This window comes from Schistocerca gregaria, chromosome 1 (assembly GCF_023897955.1).
Source record: "Schistocerca gregaria isolate iqSchGreg1 chromosome 1, iqSchGreg1.2, whole genome shotgun sequence".
Classification (NCBI taxonomy): domain Eukaryota; kingdom Metazoa; phylum Arthropoda; class Insecta; order Orthoptera; family Acrididae; genus Schistocerca; species Schistocerca gregaria.
Window position 1 is genome coordinate 900,109,004 of NC_064920.1, and position 10,729 is coordinate 900,119,732.

Genomic DNA, 10,729 nt, shown 5'->3' on the forward strand with positions numbered 1-10,729 from the left:
TCTTTTCTGCGAGTTAACCTGCATGTTTTCAATAGTCGTATGAGAATGTGCCACACCAAGGGACTTTACAATTAGTGATTCTGACCCACTCAAGATGGCAATGTGACTGTGTTGAAACTGGTAATCAGCATATGAATCAACTGTGGTCTGTGTAATAAAACTTGTATTTTGGAAACTTTTTTTGCACTGATATAAAGATCGCTCTTCTTCTGTCAATGATAGGTAATCAACATATTATTCTTACCGATAGTGCAATCAATACATGTTTCTCAGTGAAAAATGGATGTCGACGGATTCTGGTATCAAGGACTGGAACAGCAGCTTATGATTTGCAACAGTAATTATTTATCTTTGCCGGATCTCAGTCTTTTCCTGACTTCTCCATTTTAAGATACCAGTAACCCACAAATGAGGACAAGGGAAGACTGACATAAGAGACCATATGGTATTGTACAAAAATTTGCTTTAATGAGACGCCAGCAACACAGACGAGAAAGACATGGAGATTAGCGAGGTGGTGTTCAGCCGTGGATCAGTCTGCCGTGCACACCGCCGAGGTAGCCGTAGCCGTAGCCGTAGCCGACGGCGGGGGCGACCGCAGCGACGGCGGGGGCGGCGACGACGGCGGGGGCGGCGATCGCGGGGGCGGCCAGCACTCCGGCGCCGAGGTATCCGGCGCCCAGGAAGCCGCGCTTCTCACGCTGCTGCTGCTGCTGGCAGGACACCGCCGCCACGCACACCGCCAAGACGAGGATCTGCGGACAGGCAAAGCGCGCCGTCAGCTCGCCGTTACGTCAATAATAGACTGAATCGCCGAAGAAACTGGTATAGGGATGCGTATTCCAATACAGAGATATGTAAACAGGCAGAATACGGGGCTGCGGTCGGCGATGTCTATATAATGCAACAAATGTCTGGCCCAGTTTTTAGATCGGTTACTGGTGCTACAAACGCAGGTTATCAAGATTTAAGTGAGTCTGAACGTGGTGTTATAGTCGGCGCACGAGCTATGGGACACAGCATCTCCGAGGCAGCGACAGAGTGAGGTTTTTCCCGTACGACCATTTCACAAGTGAATCGAGTATCAGGAATCTGGTAAAATATCAAATCTCTGACATCGCTACTGCCGGAAAAAGATCCTGCAAGAACAGGTCCAATAACGACTGAAAAGAATCATTCAACGTGACAGAAATGCAATCCTTCCGCAAATCGCTGCAGATTTCATTGCTGCGCCATCAAAAAATTTCACCGTGCGAACCATTCAACGAAACATCATCGATATGGTCTTTCGGAGCCGAAGACCTACTCGTGTGTCATTAATGACTGCACGACATTAAGCTTTACGCCGGGCCTGGGCCCGTCAACATCGACGTTGTACTGTTGATGACTGGAAACATGCTGTCTGGTCGCACGAGTCTCGATGCAAATTACATCGAGCGGATGGACATGTGCGGGTATAGAGACAACCTCATGTATCCAAGGACCCTGCATGTCAGTAGGGGACTGTTCAAGTTGGTGGAGGCTCGGTAATGGTGTGGAGCGTGTGCAGTTGGAGTGATATGTGTCCCCTGATACGACTCTGACATGTGACACGTACGTAATCATCCTGTCTGGTCACCTGCATACATTCATATCCATTGTGCATTCCGACGGACTTGGGTAACTGCAGCATGACACCCCAAACTTCTAGAATTGTTAAAGAGTAGCTCCAGGAACACTCTTATGAGTTTAAGGATTTTCGCTGGCCACTAAACCCCCTAGACATGAACAGTATTGAGCATATCTGGACACCCTACAACATGCTGTTCGGAAGAGATCTCCACCCCATCGTGCTCTTGCGGATTGATGGCCACCCCTGCTGGATTCAGTTCCCTCCAGCACTACTTCAGACATTATCGGAGACCATGCCACGTCGTGTTGCGTCACTTCTAGGTTCTCGAGGAGCCCTACACGATATTGGGCATGTGTACCAATTTCTTTGGCTGTTCAGTGTATGACGCCGCTGCTGGAGCCTCACTGTTTGTAGCAAGCAGCTTCAAAGTTTCCTATTGAACAGCAGTTTTAATACTTAATTGGCTATTTGTGCAGTTAAATCGTTTCGTGTATTAAATTTTTTCGTGCAAATCTGTAAGTAGCATCGAGCCCAAACAACTTTGTTATCTTTGTGTCAGCCTTGCCGGCCAATCAACTTAAGCTCGTCTTGCCGAGTATGCTCGAGCATGAGTGTAATGGAGGTATTCTTGTGCTCTGTGCTCTTGTGCTCTGGAAGTCGGTCGTGTTTTCGGGTCTGAGGCTGCTGGTTGGTGTTTTGCTGTAGGGTGAGGTGATAATATGTAGCTTAGCTGAGAGCAAGCTGGGTTCACTTGCAATACGATTCTGCTAATATCATGATTCGCAGTAAAAGTGTGGTTCGTATGCAAGTGTTTTCTTGACTTGCATCGTGAAGTCCCTGTAACTTTCATGGATTGGCAATATGTCTCACATGTGGATTTTGATTCTTTGTGCCTTAGTGACGAGCGTATGTTTCGCGGTTCGATACAGAATCTGCTTGCTACAATTTTGTCCGCATTGTAGTATAATTTTATCACGCTACTTATAAATGAATCTTTGTCAGCACTTTGCGACTTGTAACGCTTACATCTTTTTTATTTTATTATTTATTGCTTTCTGAGCATTTATATGACACGAACGAAAGTGACTGAATCACTTTTTCGGAATCAGTTATGGTATGCGGATTTACATATAAATCTTCTTTCAGATCACTTTCCCCAACACTCATCTCTCTATTTAGGTGAATGACGCCGACTAGCAGTCAGTAGACGAAATAATATAACTTGATACGGAACGTATTAATTTCCTTTAGCAACTGATAACATCAGCACGGATTTCTTATTGCAAATAAATCAACAAGTGTAGCAATCACTACGAGTATTATATTTCGCAGTTTTTTGCGTGTTTTCAGCAAACCGATAGGTGTAGGAGTTGACGTAGGTGGCATAGATTCTGTTCTTTATTCTCTACGAAATGTGATTGTTTGATGATTTATATCTGTGTGTTTATTACAGACTGGGTCCTCATGCCCACAGCACTACACTGCGCTATAAGCCATTTTGTTTTACACGTGTTTGGTAAGGTATTTCGTGGGATATTTGCCTTTCTTCAATTAAATTCAGTTCCCGTTTGCTACGACGATTGTAAATAATTGCACGAGAAGCAGTTCACTGCTAGGTAATTTTCTACAAACTCTTTGTAGTCCTACAAAATTGCTAATTTGATTGATGGGTCTAAACACTGTATTTAATGCGGATTTTTCTCTAAATTCAGGGCACGTCCAAATTCACTTCTAGAGGGGATGCGAAAACCTAGCAGAAACCTTACAATCTGAAGACCTGCCAGAAATTTAAGCTGGAAATTTATTAAACTCTCGCTGTATTTCTCCACCACGGACATCCTTAGTGCAATTGAATGACCGACTATCCATTGGAGTTACGAAAATCAGGGATGCATTTTCAGCAGTGAAACTATGTGGTGTCTGATCTGCTGTGTGCAAGTATTGGCTGCCAAGTCCTTTATAGTCAGGGACCATATACAGTGGGCTATGACCCTGTCGCCTGGACATGCACCATAGCTCTTTTGCTATTCCCTAGTGGAGCGTACGTCATTCTATGGGACCGCCCAGTTATGGTCCAACAGTAGCTCTGACGAGCCGAAGGTTGAACTAAGACTTTTCTAGCTACCAGACAAGTGCTGTCAGCCAACGTTGTGATTAGGGTTCACTCCCCGGGTGCTATAGCTTCTGGCACCAAGTGATGCTACGGCAGGGGGCTGGCACACGTTGCTCACAGCATGGCTGTGATAGTTTGTCTGCACCTCCAGAGCATGTGGTGCCGACCTGCTTGCTGCTGGGACTGCTCACTTCCAACCGCTACAACCCACCACCCTGCACCTCTTCCGCGGCTGCTGGGTTTCAGGATTTAATCACTAAGTTGTTCGTTGTGCAGGGGAGATGGATCAACTAGCTCCAGCCTGAGACTGCTGTGTTTGTTCCTGCTTCGAATTAGCGAACCCACACGTCTACTGTAAGAAGATCGGACCCGCTGCCCTGAGAAGTCTGTTTCTAATGTCCCCCCATTTAGCACCACCCGAAACTGTCGTAGTCTCTACAACACCTACTACCCAGAAGCTGAAAATTTGGAAACAACATCATGTTCCTTGCGAATAAAAAGCTGGCTTTGGCCAACTAGAGCTTCCTAGATATGCAGAATTGCTACGTGCTTGTGAACCTCCAGGTTTACCTGGAAATTGTGGCCTTGGCTATTATGGTACATAATGGCAGATTTGCATAAATCTGTTTGAGAAGTGGAGAAAATGAGGCTCTAAGGAATATGGTCAAATAATATAATTTCGTGTGAACATCATAAATCCAAAACCAACTCGTTCTGGAAAGCACCGAGTTTTTTTTAATAGAGGTGTAATTTTCTTAGTCCGTCACGACGAATGCGAATGGCCTACGGCCTGCTGAAGAGTGTCTGCAGAGCTGGACGCTATTGTGGGGTGACAGAAATTGACACGAAAGCTTGAGAGAACGGGATTTGTTAATGTAACATGTACTATATGCTTCTTTCCGTAAAGTATTGTTTCGTTGATATTAAACATTTTACTTGACTGTAGTTTTAGATGTTTACGACTGGTATGGTGGGGTCAAAAACTAACAACATTAATAACTGACGACTGACGCCGCAAATGTGTGAAAAGTCACCGTTTACTTCTGATGAACGTATTAACAACCATCGCTTTGAGGAAATTTGTGAAGGAGGGTTAGTAGAAAAGTATATATTAATAAGGAATATTATGACAGAAACAATTTAGTAATGTCTTATATTTGGTTGCGGAGCTCATTATACGAGGTGTGTTCAAAAAATATCGGGAATTTTCATGTTTTGGTAACAATTTTTTTGCTTCGTTTACATTAAATTATCTCCTTCAAAGTAGCCCCCATGTTACGCACTTATGCAAGTGCTTCTTCCAATCCCCAAAACACTGATGGAATTCGATCTTTGAGATAGGCTTAGCTCTTTCAGCGAGGTGCTTTTATCTCATCTAAGATTGTAAAATGACAGACCTTTAAGATTCTATTTATTTTTGAAATAGAAAAAAGTCCCACGGGGCCATACCTGGTGACTACGGACGGTAGGGCATCATTACAGTGTTGATTTTTGCCAAAAGTTCACGAACAAGCCATGAACTGTGGGCAGGTGCATTACTATTGCGCAAAAGCCATAAATTGGTTCGCCAATAACCCGGGAGGTTTCTCGGATTGATTCCTGCATACGGCGTTGAGCTTGTGGGGAAAACTCCTCACTGATCGTCTGATCTGATGCACCATGCTGTTAAAATCGAAGTAAACGGTGGGCAAAAACTTCATATTCGACAGCGCTTGCCGAGGTTTTTTCGGTCTCGGCGATCCTGTATTCCTTTTCTGGGACGATTGATCCTTAGTTTCGACGGCCTACCCATACGCCTATCTTTCATCACTTGTTGTGGTACGTTTCAGTAGTTCAGCATCGTTCCTGAGATTATTTGGCGACTCCTGAGAAACTCGTCACTGTTTTTGCTCTAAATTCGACACCTTTAGCACACCTTTTGCTATCACACGTTTGATACCGAAAACAACAGAAAAGATTTCATGGCATGAACCAACAGGTATGTCAACACCGTCTGCAGCTTCTCTGGTTGTGATTCGGCGATCATCCATCGTCAGTTCACATTTCGACGTTTTCATCAGTTGTTGATGTGCTAGGGTGTCCAGAAGGTTCCTCATCTTCAATTCTTCACGCCAATCTTTGAAACTTTAATATCGCTCTAAAAATCTTTTTATGCTCATAGTAGAGTCACCAAAAGCAATAGTCATCATTTCATAACTTTTTTAAAATTTATTCCATATTATAGCAAAATTTAATGCCAATTCCCTGATCCGGTTTTAAAACAAATCAATAAACACGAAAAGCACGCAAACTCATGTACGTTCTTGACAGCTGACAACTGACTAAACATCTAGTAGTACGGCTACCAGTGAAAAGGTTAATTTCAGACACATTTATCAAAACAACAACAAAAAGTCGCGCGCATTTGGACTAATACAACCCGCGAAATTAAGACATTCCTGATACTTTTCGAACACACCTCGCAAATCATTGTTAATGATATAATTGATAATATATATGAGTAATATAAGGTTGCTTCAAATAACTCCGACGTGAACATTATGGATTCTGCTGTTGATATTGCTCAACTGTTAAAATATTTTGCTAGCCCATCACAGCAGAATGTGTGGGGGAGTATTCTTATTATGCCATGAAACTGATTTTTCCAGTTTCTGCCCATCACAAGCGCTGCCACTGCGCAGTTTTGTTCAATTATAAATGGAAAACTGTCTATAATGATGGAGGTCGGCCACGGAGTTTTGCTTGCTTGAAAAAATTACCAGCACAGATTGGCGCATGTGCCAAAGACTCGCGTTACTTTGTGGTGGATCAGAAACTAGCCTGAATTTGTTAAGTGCTTTTCGTAAAATTCGTGTTCAGGAGGGTCTGAGCCAGAATTACAGCTTATTGCTGTTCGAATTGTGTGCCAGAGAAATTATGAGTGAACCGGAAGAAAACTTAGCAAGAGGGACAAAAGTATAAGAAGATAATTATCCAAGGTTAACAGACAGTCAGCCGTTTCTGACAATAGGACAATAGGAAAACAAGGCGGCTAGTTGCTCCTGTAGGAAAACGTACAGTGCACTAGCTCGCGTGACAGGGAGGTTAATCAGAGCAGGATAGAATCCTGTGTGGCGAATTAATGATTGCAAGCGACACACCGGCGTTACTGTCTTTTTCTTCTTTTTGTGGTTTCGCACCCTCGTTTTGTCAAATACTGGGCTGGGTCCTAACTTCCGCCTCAGGGAATACGATACACAGACAGTTAAAATACATTGGCATGCAGAGAAATTTTCCACAATTCGCAAACAAATAACGCGCACGGATCCAGTGCCTTACGTTAACGCCATGATTGTTACTTCAGGTAGGGCATACATGCAAAAACTTGAACAAGAATGTAAACTTTGCCAAATTCTGAAAAAGATCACCCCGTGCAAGCTGGGGTGAACGCTAGGGGAAAGAAAAGATTGGGACGGCTATAATAGTACAGAATAAATTAAAGAAGAAACAAGACAAAGAGAGAAAGGGAGACATATTGAAAAGATAGATCAGTATCTGAAGGTACTGATTTTTTTTTATAGGGAACAAGATTACACAGACGGGCGAAGTAAGATAGATATCGAAAATAGAACATAAAGACGAAAAAACGATTCATGACCATGATAACTTTGCTCATGTCTAATCATACAGCGAACTTATTAAGAAAGTATTGTCAAGTCTGCATATTGTCTTAGCAACGTACACTGTCCCTCAATTGCCCTCGACCTTAATTCTCTAGTCTTAACAACATGACAACATGGCAGAAACCCACTTTTCCATCAGAGCAAAGTCCATTCTCTACCACCCATCGTTCAACCACCGACTTGAAGTCCTTCTCAGTACCAGGGACCAGACTCTAAAGTAACCTCTTGCCTTACATTAGAGAACTGAGAAACGTCTCCAGCTTGAGGAGATAGCCCATGAAACATCTACTAAAGCAACAACAAGGATTACCATTGTACATTTGCGCTCTCATTACTGTTGTACATCCTTCTTTCCACCCAGATCATCTTTAGTTCCCGATATTCTTAGTTTTTGCAGTCTCCTTAAACTTTTTTTCCGCAGAACTCGAAGGCTCAGGAACCATGTATGCTGTACACCTACAAATTCTATTTTTATCTGTCACTATCATTATTGTTATTATAGCGGTTATTATTATTGTTATTTTCATTATTATTAATACTATTACTACAGGTAGTACCAGCAACAGCAGTAGTAGAAGTTCTGCAACTGTTAAATTTATTTAGTATTATTTACTCACAGTGTAATTATAGACACTCAAATCAGTTTAATACACTTTTTGATGTATAAATTGTTATTTCTTAAGTAACCAGATGCCGTAAAGCTACTGTAAGTGTAAGATCTTGGTCCGATGTAAGATACCAGGTCCGAAACAGATCAGGTTAAATTAGTAAATACACAAATAAAAATAAATATGGAACTCAGTTTTATAAGATATTGAAACACGAATCAGAGGAAATTCATAGTAGAAACTGGAGTCATGTGATGATATACTTTAATGACGTGGCACTATGCGTTATTGTTTAAATTAAGAGATAATATGTGAAAAGAATAGGTATTAGAGAGAAGAAATATAGAGAAAAGCCTGTAGAATAACTCCTTCGGCTGCCATACATAATTGTTTGGCTACTGATAGAGGCAACTGAGGCGATAAACTCTAATAGCAATCCTCGGCGGAAGGCCAGTTATGTCGCCAAGAAGTGAATTTTTCCGTGCTTACAAGAGATTTAAGCTGACGAGCGACTGAGGTGTATCAAATTGAATAGGTTAAGTAAAATTTTCACTTAAATGGAAGACAGAAACATCAACGGTAATGCGGAAATTTCAGTCAAACAGCAGAGCTTACTGCCCTAGTTAGGTAGCTGTTATCCTGGAGCGAATATTGAGTGAGATTAGTGGAATAATTTGATCTCCTTTTAATGACAAAAATGATTGGTGCACTCTTAGAATTTATTTCATTACTTTCTTTTCTTTTGCTTCTCCTTCGAAATACATTTAAAAGGCTTCTTTTACAACTAATTTAACACTCGTCGATAACGTCCACCACAATCGATAAAGGAAGTTGGATATATGGAAGTGTTCTTCAAGAGATCGGTATGATCTTCCAGGCACCTTAACTGGAAAGAGATTCTTGTTCACTCACTTTATCGCCTACCTACATAGAGAGGATTTACACGGCGTAGCTTCGGAGTTTTAGTTCTCGCTTAACCATTCTATTGTACTTTTAATTTTTTCCTCCTTTGGTATAATCATTATTGGGTCTTACAACACAACACAGCCATTTAGTTCCTCTCGTAACACTATGCGACAAGGATCTTGGTCTCTTCCGACAACGCCGGAAGCAGAACATTGATTGGTGCCTACGTTTCCTACAACCGTAACTGATGAAACTTCCGGGCAGATTAAAACTGCGTGCCCGACCGAGACTCGAAATCGGGACCTTTGCCTTTCGCGGGCAAGTGCTCTCCCATCTGAGCTACCGAAGCACGACTCACGCCCGGTGCTCACAGATTTACTTCTGCCAGTATCTCATCTCCTACCTCCCAAACTTTACAGAAGCTCTTCCGCGAACCTTGCAGAACTAGCACTCCTGAAAGAAAGGATATTGCGGAGACATGAATTAGCCACAGCCTTGGGGACGTTTGCAGAATGAGATTTTCACTCTGCAGTGGAGTGTGCGCTGATATGAAACTTCCTCGCAGATTAAAACTCGGGACCTTGGAAGGTAGGAGACGAGATACTGGCAGAAGTAAAGCTGTGAGTACCGGGCGTGAGTCGTGCTTCGCTCTCTCAGATGGTAGAGCACTTGCCCGCGAAAGGCAAAGGTCCCGAGTTCGAGTCTCGGTCGGGCACACAGTTTTAATCTGGCAGGAAGTTTCATATCAGCGCACATTCCGCTGCAGAGTGAAAATCTCATTCTGGAACCGTAAGTGATGTTTATAGGAAGGCGTTGGCCAGCAGCTACTTACCAAGAACTTCATGTTGCTGAGCAGAGGGTTGCTGGCTGTCTGTTCGACTGTGCCCTAGACGGCAATCTGCCGCCTTATATACTGACCGGACACTTGGGCGGTGGTCGCCGCCTCTGCAGGTGGCCTTCCGGAGCGGTCTCCTAGAACTGGTCTACGTCTAGGACGCGTATGTCACACTGTGAGAAATGCTGCAGTTTTCCTTTCACCCGGGAGAATGCAAGCAAGTTTTGCCTGACTTATTGTTAAATATTTAATAGCCTCCAGCTATTGACAGGCTCCGGCCTGTTGCGAGGTTAGGGAAGCAGACAGGTTCACAAAGCAAGTGTCTCTCTGAATAAGCCGCTGTAGTAGATGAGGACTTTCTTGTTCACAGTGATTGCTTTGTTTACTCGCTATATGCACACCGAGCCAGAGAATTGGAACACCAATATCGCCGCGTCATCAAACTCAGAAACCTCTCGCGGTGGCGTTCTCGATTCCCGAGCACGGGGTCCCGCGTTCGATTCCAGAAGGGGTCAGGGATTTTCACCTGCCTCGAGATGACTGGGTGTTTGTGTTGTCCTCACCCTTTCATTATCATTCATGAAAGTGGCGAGTTTGGAATGAGGAAAGGTTGTGAATTTGTATGGCCTTGGAAACAGCGCAGTTGAGAGCCCCAAAATCCAAACATCATCATCATCATCAGAAACCTCGTCGATGGATGAACTGGTTTAGTTTCTAACTACTGTCTACATACGAACACGCCTGATCAGAATATGTGTCTTCTTCGTGCATTTCTGCCTAGTTGAAGTCGCCATAAACACGCTGTTGCCATTAATGTGGCTTCTCTACTCGAAATCTACTATTTCTTCTATTACATCATTGAAATAATTTGATGCGTTTTCTCCAAATTCGTATTGTAGACTTTTGCACATGACATGTGACGTGTTGTTGCCCCATTACGTAGATAATATCGGGTACAGCTCTCTACACACGCGAAAGTGAAACTCGCTGTGC

General features: G+C 43.1%; 1 protein-coding gene across 1 annotated transcript; it reads right to left on the reverse strand.

Annotated features, from left to right (window-relative positions):
- Window positions 1-446: 446 nt before the first annotated feature.
- LOC126274528 (cuticle protein 65-like) lies at window positions 447-9,813 on the reverse strand. The gene is made up of 2 exons (XM_049977122.1): window positions 9,734-9,813; window positions 447-755 (listed from the first exon to the last, which is right to left on the reverse strand). The coding sequence occupies exons 1-2, from the start codon at window positions 9,743-9,745 to the stop codon at window positions 522-524; spliced, it is 246 nt and encodes an 81-aa protein (XP_049833079.1). The 5' UTR covers window positions 9,746-9,813; the 3' UTR covers window positions 447-521.
- Between the last annotated feature and the right edge of the window lie 916 nt (window positions 9,814-10,729).